This window comes from Solanum verrucosum, unplaced genomic scaffold (genome assembly GCF_900185275.1).
Source record: "Solanum verrucosum unplaced genomic scaffold, falcon-dt-bn FXZP01000180.1, whole genome shotgun sequence".
NCBI lineage: Eukaryota > Viridiplantae > Streptophyta > Magnoliopsida > Solanales > Solanaceae > Solanum > Solanum verrucosum.
The window spans coordinates 27,953-45,350 of record NW_026020402.1 but is presented as its reverse complement, the minus strand read 5'-3'; the positions used below and the strand labels follow the sequence as shown (position 1 = coordinate 45,350).

The window sequence follows — 17,398 nt, the reverse complement described above, 5'->3', positions numbered from 1 at the left end:
TGGAAGAATGATAAACTTTTTATATTTTTATGTGTGGCCCAATCAATATAAAATCCATAACTAATATTCAATGAAGAACAAATCTCATCTATTGGACTAGTTTCTTGATGGGCGCAACATATTAGATCACAACCTCTATAAATTGGTCTTTTCTCTACCTATTAGGGTTACATCATAATTCTCGGCACTTTTTCTTCACTGACGGCGTGGTAAGGCAAGATTGCGATAAAAAAGTAAAAATCAGTTCACTCCTCTCTGTGATAATTTCTTTCGCTTCAGGTATGTTCTCTATAACATTTTCTCCGTAAGATTATCATCTTCAAAGTTCTAGATATACACTAAGTTTAAATTTGCAGGAATAAAATAAACATTCAGTAAGAAAGAATTTAATTAATTTTGTTGAAATTATGATAAGTAAATAACTATAATCTGTTTTACAATCTATTGAAATAGGTTCAAGTTATGAAAATTTTTAATGTAGAAAAAAACATGAATAATAATAATAATACATCCATTAATATATCTGTTCCCGATGATTCTCAAATTAAGAAATTTCTTAAAGATGAATAAGTATTTAGTAAGTCGAAAATTTTATAGCACCAAATTATTAATGAAAAAAAATGAAATCACTCAGTTAATTTTTTTCTTCATATTTCACTTATTATAGAAATTATTAATAGAGTAATTACTTTTTCTTTTATAACTCTTTTCTTAAATATTGTACCGTTTACTTTTAGAATGAATCTTTATTTTGTCAAGACTTTCATAAATAGACAATTTTAAACATAATAACTAATCAACTTGTTCAAATTCTTATTTCATTTTTCCATTAAATTTATTGATGTCATGATTCAAATCATAAGTCTACACTAGTTGTTCAATGGAAAAATCAAATCTTAAAAGTTAAAGCATGCTAAGACTATGCTCGAATCATCAAGCATTAAGACAAAATACATAATAAATAAATAAAATGTAAAAATCTGAATCATTACATCATTTAGATACTAAGATTTGATTATGAGTTATTAAATGGTAAGATGAATAAAAATTCTCGTTTGGAAGCATTCAAAAGTCAACGTACTAGGACTCTAGCTATCAAATGTCTAAGAATAAAAATCAATAGATAATTTAATGTCTAAAAAGAAAAGACATTTGTCCCTTCAGAGGATTTGTGCCAGCTTATATATATATATATATATACACACCTCAATCAATTATTCAGAGTCACTTATTTGTATATACATATTAAAGGGTCTTTAATTTTATCTATCTAGTCATGACCCCCATGAGACCGTGGGTGTCTATGTACTATATTGATGTGTTACTCGATTCAACACAAATAACCGCTCGTTTGTAAGCTTACATCATACTCGAGTCACTCATCATCATATTATTATACGTATTCTTATCATCTTAGATTATCTCAGTATGCTCTCTGCTCAATTATCTACTAGGACAACACAACAAACACAATATAAATCATAAATGCACAACATAAACCATAAGTCATTAAGGACAATTTCAACAATTCACACCTTATTCATTCAAGTATAATCATTTTCACAAATAGCAATTACAAGATATGTCTAAAGACTAGTCACATGTTTTTTAGGCTCACATCATATACAAGAGACTAATCAAAGTCTAACTCCAAGTAAATTTTAATTTGCTTCAATTGAAGAACTTGAATCACACAAGCTAATAAGCAAAAACTTTTCTTTTTACTCACAACTCAAAATGTTCAAAGTTTAAAACAACAAATATATGAGTATTTAATCACCTACTCTTCAAATAATAGTCTAGACATTCAATCCGACTTAATTCTACCATTTATCAAGATCTATTGATTATACAAAGTTATTTCATCATGCAATAGATTTTTCATGATCACAATGGTTTAACTAATGAATTTTCTACTCCATTAACTTTCTTAGAACAATTTATATGCCGAAGAAACTATTTTATGAGATTTCTTATCATAAATAAACATTTAAACATCAATTTCATCGTAAGAAGTATAAATAATCAATTTAGAACAAAAATACATGTTAATCACACCAATCCACATGCTTTCCACACATATTCAGAAGTTTTAAAATTCCAACTCATTATTCACCATTAAGATCACCTCCTTCGATTCTAGAATGAAATCAAATTACTAGATCGAAGGATCAATGGAGAAAACTTACCTCAAGGAAGAAAATAGCCCTAGTCCTTGAAAATTTGCCTATGAGGGTTTCTAGTTCAAATATTTTTTTAGTTACTATTAGGAAGGATTTGAGAAAATTGACTTACATTTTACTTTCGTTATCCGCTATTAACTAACTACCTCATTATTTAGTCTACCCGCTCGCTATGACGAGTCCCATCTCCCTAGTAGCTCGAAACATAAATAAAGCACGTAGATATGGAAATTAAAAACTTAAGGATGTAATTGATTAAAATAAAAGCTTAAGGACTAAAATCTTACCCAACTCAAAACATGAAGGACCAAAAGGGTAATTGTGGGAGTATAAAGTTGGATGGGCGGTGGGGTAATTAAATTAAGTTATCCACCTTGTTGTTTAAATTGTTGCCTTGTCATTTCTATCCACTTCCTTTTTGCCAGCTGGATTCCTCTTTCAACCTCACGTGTCAACTTCTGTGAACCCAACTATGGGTCCACCCAGCCCGGCCCGACCAAAAAATATATTTTTAAAATTGATGAAATTGGCATATGGATTCCTATTTTTTTTTTGGGACAATTTATTAATATGATTGAAGATAAGACTATTCAGAATCGAACCGTAATAGATAAGTCAATGCTAAAATTGACTTATATTGATATTGAGTTATCAGATTAATAAATCAAAATTTTCTAATTAACGATTTTATTGGTGTGAGGATGATTTACTTATTGGGTAAATCATTAATATTCTTATTTGGTAATCTGTTAACCCATCAAGAATTATCGTAATTACATTTTTACTGTAAGTATATTTATTGAATAAATGCTCATATGCATACATACACACTCAAAATTTAGATTTTCATATATTTTTCACTATGATTTACAATTAGGATCGTTTGGTTGGAAACAAGTTATTTCGAGATAGGTTATTGTGGGATAAGTTATTCCATCATGTATGTGTATGAACTAACTAATTCCATCACTAAGGTATAATAATTTCAAGCCTACTTAATACCTCCAACCAAACGGAGAATAAAATAATCTTGCATTTTATTCATGAAATTATCATATTTTATACCTCGCTAAACGACTCTTTATGTAATTACCAGCTAAAGTAGAACAAAAAAAAATATTTTATATAATTGGAGATTAATATATTAATGAAAATATGAGATGATTGAGTCGATACACAGTCCGATAACCATTGGGGAGAAGTAAATGGTGAAAATGTCCTAACCGTTGGATCTTTGGTGATAAAAGATAGGGAAAGTTGCCTTTTTTTGGTGTTTTTTAGCTACTTAGATTTAAGGAGAGGCAAAGAAAGAAGAAGAAACCAAAAGAAAAATAAAAGAATTGTTTGTGTGGCTATCCGAGTTGGACTCTCGTTGTTCCACCTCACACACAGGTTTCCTCTTTTCTTTTGCTTCCTTATTTCTTCTATAATCAGTTTTCCCACAAAAACTACTGAATTTATAGTTTATACTAATTTTCAGATTTACACAATTTGCTTCTCTTTAATTTTAGTCCACGTCTTCTCTCTCTGTTTTTCTGTTCTAATTTAACCTTCAAGATTGAAATTCATGTGTAATTGAACTATTTGGGGTTGGGGTTTGGGGTGGAGGGCTTAAGGGAACTTTTCATAGTCAGTTTAGATTCAAACAAGTTTATATTTGACCGTAATTTTTTCACGTATCTTTTAAATATTTTAAATTGATAATCATAGTGACTTATACTAGTTTTCAAATATATAAAAAGGATTTCATGTCCAAATTTATGGTTAAATTTAGATTGTTTAGCGGGAAGCGAAAAGTGCCACATAAATAGGGACAGAGAGGGAGTAATTATTTAAGAGTGAACATTCAATTATAATAGTGCTTTTAAGGAAGAACACATAATTAGTTTAGAGTAAACATTCAATTATCATAACATGTCTTGAATTTCAAGTTACTTATGATGTTTACCAATTGTAAGCATTTAGGTAACCTAGTATAGTTATTTGACAGTGTCAGTATTTATATAAGTTAAACTCCTTTGTTTGTGCTTTGACTTTGAGGTATTATTTATTTGTTAGCAAAAGAAACTCAATTGATGAGAATTGAGAATTAGTAATATTTTCTATGAGTAGAATTATTCAATTTCAAACTGTTGTAACTCGAGTTTAACGTGTGAGGTATGTCCTCTCTTGGTTATGGAGTAGTCAAGAAAAGACTAGATTGGAATTAGTTTTATAGGTGAAGAGTGTCTTTAGTTGGAAATAGCAGTTAGGAAGGATCTTTAAGCATTTAATACATCATATGATGGATCATAACCAAGTCATGCTTCCCATTGAGAAGCAATATTGTTTACTGGGAAAATGACACAGTTGAATTTGTAATGAGGTCAAGGACACGCATCTTGAATTAACTCGTTAAGTTTGGCTATTACCAGTTAAATATGTTTGCTAAGAATTAAGTGGAAGTTGTAAGGAAAGTAAATAGAGTTGTATGAAGCAATAGATCCCCGATGAGATGAGTTTGCACTGGATCCTGGTGAGGTTAGAGTGTTCCTGATATTGAATCCGGAGACGTTTATGTAGAGTAATGCTTGAGAACTTGGACTTAGGAGAATTAAAAAGCTTGGAGCATAAGAAAATCAATGTATTGCTTTTGTCCTGTTCAGTGTCCAACCCCTTACAATTATGTTTAAAACTACTATTTATAGGTAACAAAAGGTAATACATCAACCAATACAAAAGCTCCACTTGAGCCCTAAAGTACAATGCCCAATGGCTGTGGCATCTTCCCAGTACTACTTTTTTCACCTTTGTTCACTGAGTTCCTTGCACAAACAAACCATTCATCATTTCTAAGTGGAGCAGTTAGCAGAAATGTTCTTTCTACTTTTGTTTGTTGATGTAGAGGATACTTGGAAATGCTGCATATATGTCTTTTTTTTTTTGAGATAAACAAGGAAGACTATTCAATTGATAAATAAAGTATTCACATCAAGAAAATAAATTTAGAAAATGTATTTGCCGGTCTATGTTATGTGCAGGATCGATCAGCTTTTTGTTTTTGCTGCAGTTAGTAAGTCTGTGTTGCTAGACTACAATTGTCTCCTCGCTATATATACATCTGTTCTTTCCTATTGCAGTCTCCTTGAAGGTGCTATTTTACCTTTTTGTGGTTTGTCTTCTTTGGTATAGACAACTGAGAGCAATATATGATCAGCTTCTTTCCTAGGTGGCAAGAAAAAGTCGTCGCCGCAACTTCATATTGAATATAATTTGTAAAAGATTAATTTCCATCCATGTCATAACGATGGTTGTGCAGTTTTATCATGTATAGTTATTCCATTTGACAATGACTGGAGTAATATATACAAATGAAACAAAATATTTCTACTTCTATTCCCATAATTTCTCCTATTTCAGGTACATCTAGCTTTTAAATAAATACTTGATCTTCTGAAGTAATCAAACAAACGCTGACACTTGACTATTGATTCGACACCTAATGGGAGCTGGGGAAGAGAGCACCCCTGCAAAACCTTCGAAAGTTACTGCAACTCAGGTCATTTTCCATTTTTTTTTCCATACATCTGTACACAATAAATGCTAATATAAGTTTTAGTGTTACTCTGTTTTGTGGCTCGCTATTCACAAGTTCTCCATTTGTTTGATTTTCAGGAAACACAAGCTACACCTTCATATCCTGATTGGTCCTCTATGCAGGTTGGTAATGAATTTTATTGTGAATAATCATTGTCAGGTTCTACGTATCAATATTCTTCATAATATAAGATGATGAATGTTTTAATTCTTAAGCACTAACTTTCCTGTTTAGGCATATTATGGTGCTGGACCTACACCTCCCTTCTTTCCCTCAACTGTTGCTTCTCCCACTCCCCACCCATACATGTGGGGAGGCCAGGTGATTAGTTTTGCATTCACTAATTTACATAGTCCTTTTTTGCGGCACATTGCATCTTTTTTACTATATGAAGTATAAAGCTCAGAACATTTTAATGTACTTACTCTTTATTGCGTGATATTTCAGCATCCGCTTATGCCTCCTTATGGAGCCCCAGTCCCATATCCTGCTTTATATCCTCCTGCTGGAGTTTATGCTCATCCTAATATGCCTATGGTAATTAATCCTTTTGGTTACTATCAATTTGAAAGCTGATGAAAGAGAGTCACCCACTTATAGCTTTTTTGTAAATTTATTTCTTTAAAAGCCTCTATTTACTAATTTATTTATGCTCTTTTGGCAGACTCCAAACACACTGCAGGCAAATCCAGAATCAGCTAGTAAGGCACCAGATGGTAAGGACCAGAATACAAGCAAAAAATTGAAGGGATGTTCAGGTGGCAAGGCAGGAGAAATTGGGAAAGCGGCTTCAGGTTCTGGAAATGATGGTGGTGCCACAAGAAGGTATTTTGATGTGGATTTGGTGTTAAAATTTGTCTGCAGACTCTTATTTTAATCTCATTTTCAATCAAATTGATCTTTTTTGGATGTGGTCATTTATGCATCTGACTTACTATATTCTCTTGAATAGTGCTGAAAGCGGAAGTGAAGGTTCATCAGACGAAAATGATGAAAATGATAACCATGTATGCCTTCTGATTAACTCAAGAATGTCATAGCTTACTCAAATGCATTGCTGTTGTGTCGGTTCCGTATCATTTGGTAGCTAAGACTGACTTTTCTTGTTTTATTATTATAGGAATTTTCTGCAGACAAGAATAGAAGCTTTGATCTAATGCTTGCTAATGGTAACTTGTTTCACTTGTCTGCTTCTTGATTATGCCTTATTCGTTTTATTTAATTGGTCTGTAATTTTCAACTAGGAGCCAATGCTCAGACCAATCCTGCAACAGGGAATCCAGTCGCTATGCCCGCAACTAATCTGAATATTGGGATGGATTTGTGGAACGCACCGCCTGGTGGTCCCGGAATGATCAAAATGCGATCAAATCAATCTGGTGTCTCGCCAGCTCCTGGGATGGGACGTGAATGGATTCAGGTAGTTTTGTTTTCAGTCATTTATTCAATTTTATGAAACAAATGAATGCAGAGTTGATCATGCTACTTTCTGTGCTCTGGTGATACTGCCAATTTCTTATCAAAATTATTCCTCTAACCACCTGTGGAGTAAAAATCACAAAATGTACTTACTCTTCTTCGTGCCAGATGGTCATTAGGGATATTTGAAGATTGTGTTCAATAAGACTCGCTGTTTCTGGTGTATCTTGACATTCAGAATTCATTCTCAATGAACAAAATGTTAAATTGTGAGAAAATGTGACATGTGTTGATAATAAGGAAATACATGACAAACCTATTTATAGGCATCTTACATGTAACCACTGAGACTATTTAACAAAAATGATGGTTCAGGAAACTAAGATATCACAACTGAGATAGAGAAAGAACCAAACCGTGAACGAGATATGAAGAGGAGCTGAGGTCTGGGTTTTTATTCTTCTGGTGTTTTGGTTGGTCCTGAAATAGTTGATGGCATGGCTAGTTAACTGATCAAAAGTGCTTTCAGCAGTTATACTAGTGAAACATCCACTAGTATTCTTCCGGAGAACTTTCAATGAAACAATCAGTTCATTCTTTATGTGGAAAATTTCCTGTTTGTAGGACCAAATTTGCCCAAATATATGCTCTTAAATTAAAAAGGGCAGCCCGGTGCACTAAAGCTCATGCTATGCGCTGGTCCAGAAAAGGGCCAAACCACAAGGGTTTATTGTACGCTGCCTTACCCCACATTTCAACAAGAGGTTGTTTCCACGGCTTAAACCCGTAACATCCTGGTCGACAACAACTTTACCATTTACTCCAAGGCTCCCCTTCATGCTCTTAAGTTAAATTTAAAAAAATTAAAACCTGAATAAGGCTTGAAATTTGGTCGCAAGAAACTGAACTTGGTTTCAAATTCCTTACATCAATATTCTTTAGTATGGTTCCATATTTTGGAAGCTATAAATCTTCATGTCTTTACCCTTCGATGTGACTAGTGGCGGAGCCAGGATTTTCAATAAGGGGTTTCAAAATCTGTAGAAATAGACACACAAAGTAGCTGAAGGGGGCTCGACATCTACTATATATACATAAAAATATATTTTAACCTTATATAATTAATATAATTTTCCGCCAAAGGGGGTTAGTACAAGGTGGCTCCGCCCCTGGATGTGACCCAGTGGTTTGGACTTGGGACCCCCATGTTGGAGGTCTCAAGTTGGAAATCCCTTGCCAGCGAAAGCAAGGGGTTTGCCTTTTGGGTTGAGCTCGTCGCACCGGGCTTGCTTAGTGCGAATTACTTCTCCTGTGTGGTTTGTGAGCTATTGCATAGGAGTGGAGGTTTTACCCTATGCGCATCTAAATGATAGTGGCTGCGGATTTCCCAATAAAAATATCTTCGTGTCTTTACGTTATGCTAGATTGAGATTCAAAGCTATTTGATGTATGTAAAGTAAACTTTTTGGGAATCTAAAGGCATTTCTACACATTTTCAAAAAGTGATCATTATTGTTGTTCTTATTGTTCTTTGTTTCTCAATATGTATATTGTATAAAGTCAATAATGAGATAGTACCCTTACAAAAATCATCACTGTGTTTCTTTTTGTCGATAAGTACTTTACAACCCTTCTTAATAGGATGAACGTGAACTTAAAAGGCAAAAGAGAAAGCAGTCTAATAGAGAATCAGCTAGGAGGTCAAGATTGCGCAAGCAGGTATGAGTTACTTCTTACAGATACTGTTTCACTTTCATCTCTTCAACAGTCAGAGTACATTATAGAAACTGATGGGTCTAACTTACAGAGAAAATAATTGATGGTTGTGCATCTAAGTTAAACCTTAGAAGATCACCCTGTTATACACAATCATAGAGCACTACATCGTGCTCTATAAAATTGTAGCATCGTTGTGTTTTTTACTTACCATAACCTCGCGCATGAAGATCTCCCCGGCTAATGCCAATGTAGCTGGAGGGAGTTGATGTATTACATATATATGTAGCCTTCTCTTTGCATGTCTGCAATTTCTTCTTTGAACTCGGGACTTACGGCTCACCAAAGGAGCAACTGTACAACTTCTGAAAGATTATCCAAAATAATGTTACCAATGAAATTACACATATAGAATAATTTTCAACTAATTTGATAATTACATTAAGAGTCTTTGTAATACCAAAAGTTTGAAATTACAAAGCCAAATTGGTGATGACTACCTATTTTCAGAAAATAAAAACAGACAGTGTCATGGCTTTATAACTAGCCAAGAGACTGTTTACACTTTCTATAGCAGCTATCAGAACTTAATCAATACACAAAAAACCCAGTAATGGAAACTGTCTAAAGTGTAACTTCAGGTGGTTGACAAAATCTAGCCATAATTCCAGCAGTTTTGCATAAACTGGCCCCTCAAGGCATGGCATTAAGTGTGAACAATGGAATGTGCCACCGCTTGAACTCTCCTCTCTCCCTGAATATGAATGTGGACTGCAATTTCTCTGAATACCCTCTCTGATTGGAACATGCTCTTCTGGAATTGAATGCCATTTCAGCCGCGGGCTTCCTTTTTTTTTTTATTAATATTTAATTCATATCATTGTGCTCATCATCCTTGTTAGAGCAAGAAACTCTCTTTATGGGAGGGGAAGGTCATATTTAGTTAAACTTAACCAGAATTCCTCCACCACGGATGGACTGATCTAAAGAGTCGAGACTTGATTCAATATTTATAGGTGCTTTGAATCATCATGTCATATCATGTATCATATTCATATTCATATATATATATATATATATATGGGAAGCTCTCAATTGAAAGTTGGATTACGAAAATAACCTTATAAAGCTGAGTTACTATAATATCCTTCAACTTGATATTACTTCAAATATATTTTGTACAAAAATGTAAATGCACATTCTAATTAAAAAAAGGCAAACGTAACAGTACCCTTTCATTCACCATTAAAAATTGGCATCCTAATAAATGTAAATAATAACTCCCATGAATGTGATTAATTGTAAAGATTTTTTTATAACAAGTTCAATGTACACCTTTTCTTCTATTATCTCTAACTTTTGCTCATTTATCTTCTACCCCTCTAGCCTTTTGATATTCTTTCTATCACTTTATAACCTGCACAAATTTAGATCATTTCATTATCCCTTACCTATATTATTTTTTCTCTTGAAAAAACAACGACTTGATATAGCTGCTTATCAACATCTGATTCTGCTAAAATATGTATTATTCTGTGTGAGGAAGAAGTTCAGTGGTTATCAAGATTTTACTCAGTTTGGCATTAGAAACAGCATTAGATATTGGTCAGATCAAATATTTTAAATGGTAGCATTACTATTGCAAGTTTCCATCAGATTTTTCCTTGATATATGAATCGAAATACCTGCATATGAGAAAGCCTTTGATCATGTGATGTTGCATTTTCCTTTTTATGCTCTGCAATAATTACTATACAATCATCGCCCTTTTTTATTTTTACTTTTTTAATGTTCATGTATTTGAGTTGAAACAAGTTTCATATGATTGTTGTGCATTTGGGTTGGTCATGCTGTTATTCATTATATGCATCAAAATTAGTTTTTATTTTTTTCCATATAGTTAATTTTCCGGAGTTAATATTTTATTGTATGCATGTATTTATATATGTTCGAATATGTATTTATCTTTAAATTAAAGTATTGTATATGTCTCTACAATATCATCAAGTTTGCATGATTTATTTGCCTCAACTTACGAGTTGTTACTTCTTTGTATGTTTTGATTTTTTACTTTATAGTGCAGAGGAAGTCAAATAATATATGTATATATATACCATTTAAAATTTATCATTTACAATACAAAATTTATATTAAATATTTTGGATAAACATGCGTTCCCAAAAACTAGTAGCAAATACACAGTTAATAATTGATCCTCTCCCAGACTCTTTACTTGCCCATCCAGTAGTCCATAGAAACTCATCTTGCCACTCCCCAATATCCGTTTGTATACCAAACCAAGGCAGTAACCTTTGCCATAAGTTCTTAGTTATAGAGCATCTAAAGTACTATGATAAAGGTTTCCATGGGTGATTTAAGTAGCAGAACTTGGGATGCTACATGTAGCAACTGGATCATGTTTTAAGTAGTAAGTGTGGACTCACTTAATCCAGAGACTATCTTTCTTTTCAGATGTAGCCCAGAGTTCCTTTTGTTACTTCTAGTACTCCCTCAAAAAAAAAAAAGGTGGTGGGTCGGAAAGCGACGTTCAATTCATTTAATTTTCGGTGTGAAATTTAGTGTTGATGTTTTAATTATTTAAACTAAAGTTTGTTATTTGGAAACAGAATTCAATTTTGGGTGTTCAAAATATTTAGAGATTTAACTTATACATACCCACACTGTAGTGCCTCTGGAGTCTTGTGTGATAAGAAAATTCCACCTAGACTTAAAGGTAAGTTTTACAGAGTGGTAGTTAGACCGGCCTTGTTGTATGGAGCGGAGTGTTGGCCAGTCAAGAACTCACATGTCCAGAAAATGCATGTTGCGGAGATGAGGATGTTGAGATGGATGTGTGGGCACACTAGGAGTGATAAGATTAGGAATGAAGTTATCCGGGAGAAGGTGGGAGTGGCCTCTGTGGTGGACAAGCTGAGAGAAGCGAGACTGAGATGGTTTGGGCATGTGAGGAGACGGTGCGCAGAAGCACCAGTGAGGAGGTGTGAGGGGCTGGTTGTAGAGGGTACGCAGAGGGGTAGAGGTAGGCCTAAGAAGTATTGGGGAGAGGTGATTAGACAGGACTTGGCTCAGCTTCGCATTACCGAAGACATGACTCTAGATAGGAAAGCGTGGAGGTCACGTATTAAGGTTGTAGGTTAGTAGGGCTAGAGTGTTGTCCTCCCTTGCGAGAGTATGGGTTGTTAGCGTTGGTAGTAGTCCTTGCCTTACACTTGCAGTTCTTGTTTGTGTTACATATAGCCTTCTGGTTTTTATTGCGTTTCACTTCTCTCATTGTTTTATTGATGTTGCTGTCCCCTTGTTGATTATAACTATCTTTCTTATTGGATGTGATGTTTTACACAATGTTTTCCTCGCGTTTTACTTGGTTTTGATGTACTTGAGCTGAGGGTCTCTCGAAAACAGCCTCTCTACCTCTACGAGGTAGTGGCAGGGTCTGCGTACACTCCACCCTCCCCAGACCCCACCTAGTGGGATTTCACTGGGTATGTTGTTGTTGTTGTTATACCTACACTGTAGATAACTTTTTACATTGTTGGGTGACTTGAAAGATATTTACAGGTCTTCATACAAAGTGAGATTTGTAATTTTGAAAATAAGGCAGTTTTTAACAAGTAAAAGTGGCTTGATAATGTAAAATGATTTTGCACCATGTGTTAAACTCATTTGTACTTATCAAGCGCACATACACACATAGGTTGAGTACATAGACAACCCCTTAAACTCGCCAAACTTAGTTCTGAATTGAAGAAAAGATAACACAAATGCATATAACTAAACGTAGCAATTTGAGGGAGAAACTCACCTATTGCTGCTGACCTTTACACTGTGGTTGAGCATGACCATCATGGAGTGTGTGAGTGACTCGTGAGAAAAACCAGCAGTAGTTCCAATATTAGTGGCATCAGAAATCCATTACTTGAATGTTGAACAATGATGGGATAAGACGCCAAATGCCATGGATAACGTGAAATTCCCAAACCTTGCAGTAGTCATGGGTGAAAACACCTGAAACCCACCCGTAAATGCAAAACCATTATGTGGGAAAGCATTTCTATTTGGAGTAGAGCTGCTTTGGGTCTCTATACCATTTAACAAGACGAATCTCTATTCTAGGAATATACTTAGACCTTAGGATCAGTAAATTTCTTCCCCCTTCCATATGAAGGAACCATCTTGTCCTCCACGATGAAGGCTTTAACTGGAATGGAAAGATGGACATTGAGTGGTGCAGGCCAGTGAAGTTTTCTGGTGATGTAAATGAAGAGGAAGTGGGGAAGGAAAGTGCTTTGGTGAGTGTAGATTTAGGTTTGAATCTAGTATAGGTTTGCGAGGAGAAGCAAAAGAAAACACATGGAATTGAGTTTGATATGGGGTAAAAGATGAAAACTTGAAGGAATGGCTGGAAAAAAAAGTAGTTATCAAAAGTGTCTGGAAGTAAACTCCATATTTTCTGGAAAAACATGCTCAAATTCGGGTGGGAGAAACGCAACCTACCATCTCAGCTAGTCGTGTCTGATAGACCCATTTTACATAGACTTCCGGTGGTCAATAGGTCAATTCATTGTCTCAGTTAAGACTTCTTAACTGAAAACATTTTTTACAAATTAAAGGGGTCATTTATGTATGTATATGTGTCTCTTTCTATTGTTTTCCAAATTATCGACCTTGAGAAAAATAGCATATTTTGTTTCTCTTATGATAATTGAGTTCAAGTACAAGAGTACAGAAATTAGAAGTTCCCAAAAGGAAAACGAAACAAAGGAGACGAAGTTGGTAACACCAATGAATGATAGTAATAGCATATATATATAATATATATGAGTTTCACTGTGCTGCATCGATTTTTGGTATCAGATCTCGAGTTTCTGCTTCATAGCTCTTGTAAGTGCTCTTGGCCTCAAGTTCCATATAAATCACCCAGCCTAACTAAGTAGGAATTTGGACAAATATTTGGTGGTTGCTGAAGCTGAAGTTGAAAAAGAGAATTTAGAAGTAGAATTTTAAGTATTCTTACCCAACTTCCGAATAAAAAATAAATAAATATTGTGTCAAATACCATTAACACCCCGAATCATTAGTTTTGGTGGGCTTAATTGCAGCAAATATGTGATTGGTATTGAAACACTGGGAGTAACTAGCCTTCCAGCTAAAAGGAGAAAAACGGTTCTCCCAAGTGTGATAGTTTTATACTATTTTCTTCATGCCAATCTCATCCGGATTCAATCATATAGGGATGGAAGGTGTACTCAAAATAAAGGACTTGTTTTGTTTTTGTGAACATTTTTTGGAAAGAATAGCCGATCATTGTCATTGTGGACTGTAGTTTGTCCAGCAGATTGTGTACTAAACTGAGAAGCAAGGTTTTTCATAGAATCAACCGATGGGGGATGACTCGCCTTATTGGTTGACTATATTTTAAGCCATTGGAAGTCTGTTCTTTCTCTCTGATGCGCAATCGAATGCCTTACCCGGAGAGAGAGAGAGAGTGGGATCTGAACTGTAAATCTGATTAAAAATTGGTCTGATAAAATACTGTGAACAGACAATATTGATAGGTCCATCTCGAGATTACCTGGAATTTGAAGTTTTTTGATAGTCGTGTTGTTTTATGATTATCTTCTGCAGGCTGAGTGTGAAGAGCTACAACTTAAGGTAGAGACATTGAGCAATGAGAATCATGGACTCAAAGAGGAGTTGCGAAAGGTCTCTGAGGAATGTGAGAAGCTTACCTCGGAGAATAATTCAATAAAGGTAAAAACTACTTGAGCATCTTTTCCCTTCTCCCGTCTGTATTCGTGTATGCTTATCTCATTTGCCCTCACTTCTAAGTAAATTCTAAAGTTTCCATCCTTTCCCCTTTTTTATCTTGTGTTCGCACGGAATTGTTGATCAATATTAAAAAAATTGGTACTCGCAGTTCTGAGAAAATTTGCTGTTGTTTCTTTTTCTCTTTATGTTTGTCCTTTTAATCCATCTAAGCAATAGGACCTGATTCTGAAACAGGATGAGTTGACGAGGTTGTATGGGCCAGAGGATGTGTCCAAGCTAGAGAGTAATGCCAACGCCATGCGTCTTCAGTCCAATGTTGAGGAAGCTAAGAGTTGAGGACAAGCCATGACAGAGTAGCTTATTTTGGTTTAAATGCTCACAAATCTCTTACTGCCCGTGAGAAATCTATAGCTTTTACCGTGCGTTAGAAGTAGAAATCTCTGTTTTTCTACTAATTTATGCCCTTTTTAACCCTTTTGAGTGAAATTTATAACATTAATTCTTGGATTTTTAACCCAGGGTTGAATCTGAATCTATGACAACATTGTAAAAGTAACTGAATAACTTGATCTTTAGACCATTAAGTATTCTGGTGACTTGGATTGTATTCTATCTTGCTTTGTTTGTTTGTTATGTTTTCAAAAGTTGGGAAATTTTTTGCTTCCGATAAGTCCAAAATATCTCCTTATTAGCCAGTGCTGCCAATCCTACTGAGGACTTTATGGATTTCTTTTTTGGGAAGACAAGGAATAAGTGGAAACTATGTTGATATTGTCGTCATAGTCTAAGTTCCTACTTTCAACAAGACATTCTTAGCTTATTAAATTCTCTCTCCTTCACCAGGAAAGTATCTTATAGGCAAGATCTTTGAGTATGTTCTATTTTTCCGAACCCTTCAAGATGAAGATTGACTATCATCCCTTACAGCACCACCATTGAAGCTCCCTCGGAGTGAGTCTTTTTTTTTTGCAGGATTTAGAGATTCCTGTCTTTTACTTTTCTCAATTAAACACCATTGTGGTGGAGTTTGATAGAAATATGTACCACATTTTGAGGAGAAGATCACCTCTTTTTAAAAAAATTAAGTAGCCAATTTTGAATCACCAATCCTTGCAACACTCTCCAACATAGCTTGGTTGACTGTGGATGTTATATATCATTAAAGAATGAAAAAGAAGCAAGTCGGCTCACACGTGATGAACGTGTTAAAGACATAATTAAGTAATTAAAAGTGTGTTATGTCTCTAACAACTTGAAGTTTTTCGATGAAATAATCATACACTCCATCGTAAAATACAATTTAAATCTCATTACAATACAATTATTTATTTGTGAACCCAACTAACTGAAGTTAATGTTGGGAATTTTTCTCCTAAAATGTAACGTATATTGACGAAGGATAAGCTTGATCCTCATCAAAATATTGAATTCTGTTTTTTTGGTCTTAGTCAGCCAGTAAGCAAATATAAATAAAATGGGACATGGAATGGACCACATCCCAAGAAATGTATACGACTTGTAGATCAAACGAGAAGACAACTTTACTGTTGCTTCAAGACTCCACACAAAAGCGAATAAATAGTTCTAACAAAAATGTCCAATGGAAAAGAACATGAGGTGAAGGGGGATGATTTTAACACTTGTGCAAAAAAGAATCCCAACTTTATTAAGCCATGTGATTGCTACCAAAACAAGAATATAAACGACAAGAATACAGCATAAACTTAGAAGAAAATTAGAATATTAATTCAAATGAAATTTGAGAAAATAGTATAGAAACATTGCATCAGTTCCTTTCCTTTTTAATGTCAAAGCTAAAAATTGGCCCAGGAAACCACTTTCTCTTCATCCTTTCTATCTTATGTCCTATAATTAATAAACGCCTCGGTCCAGCTACTTTCTTTAGTCATTCATATTCGAAATTCACCCAACCGACTATTAGATTCTTTTAACATTTTTAGTCTCGTGTTAAATAGGTCCACTAAAAAAAAGAATAACTCGCATCCTATCAAGAAGTTCTCAATTCCTTGCATTTTCACCTCCAAGTCATGTAGGTTCACTAAAAAAATAAAGCACTTCCTACCAAAAGGTTCTCAAGGCATTTTCAGGTCCGGATTTAAATCATTGTCACTTTTACCAATTGTGAAAGATTTTTTCCCTACCCCACACCCAAATACCCTTCTTTTATCTATAATTGCCCTCAACTTCTCAACAAAAAAAAATAAACACTTATGTCACTTCAAGGCTCAAGCCTGTTGGCTAAATTTATTGGTGTTAATGATCCAGCACACCAACAATAACTTTATAGAGTATTTTTAACCTAGGGCTAGATAGGTGGCATTCACTCTCTCTATTCCTACCTTGCATTCTTAATGCCATGAAGCACTCTTCTAGTTCTAGGTACCTAATTTAATATTCCTTCTGTTTCAATTCATGAAATTCAAGAAAGTAGTGAAGATTTAATCTTCTGATTTTAAATTAAAGATGTATAGAATGTATCAAAGATATATTTTAATTTTTTGATTTTAAACATGCTACGTAAAAAATTATTAAGCATAAACACATCTTTTAACTTGACCTCATATGACATCTATATCCTCCAACTGTGGGCGTACATAATAGGCACTTAAACTTAAACTTGTATAGAGTTCAACAATTTGACACACACGTCCTACTCAGTATCGATTCACATTCTAGTAACGTTCTACATGTC

The 17,398-nt window shown here is 34.4% G+C and overlaps 1 protein-coding gene across 3 annotated transcripts; it reads left to right on the top strand.

The window, feature by feature from the left end:
* Positions 1–3,419: 3,419 nt before the first annotated feature.
* On the top strand, positions 3,420–15,258 carry LOC125840156 (G-box-binding factor 1-like). 3 transcript variants are annotated; one of them, XM_049519120.1, is made up of 12 exons: positions 3,420–3,575; positions 5,583–5,721; positions 5,838–5,882; positions 5,995–6,081; positions 6,208–6,297; positions 6,425–6,585; positions 6,713–6,767; positions 6,881–6,929; positions 7,005–7,180; positions 8,821–8,898; positions 14,542–14,667; positions 14,920–15,258. In XM_049519120.1, the coding sequence occupies exons 2-12, from the start codon at positions 5,665–5,667 to the stop codon at positions 15,019–15,021; spliced, it is 1,026 nt and encodes a 341-aa protein (XP_049375077.1). In that variant the 5' UTR covers positions 3,420–3,575; positions 5,583–5,664; the 3' UTR covers positions 15,022–15,258. The 3 variants fall into 3 exon arrangements, with proteins under 3 accessions (XP_049375077.1, XP_049375079.1, XP_049375076.1); XM_049519122.1 differs by having other exon boundaries at positions 3,488–3,575; positions 7,035–7,180; XM_049519119.1 differs by lacking the exon at positions 3,420–3,575 and having other exon boundaries at positions 5,553–5,721.
* Positions 15,259–17,398: the final 2,140 nt, after the last annotated feature.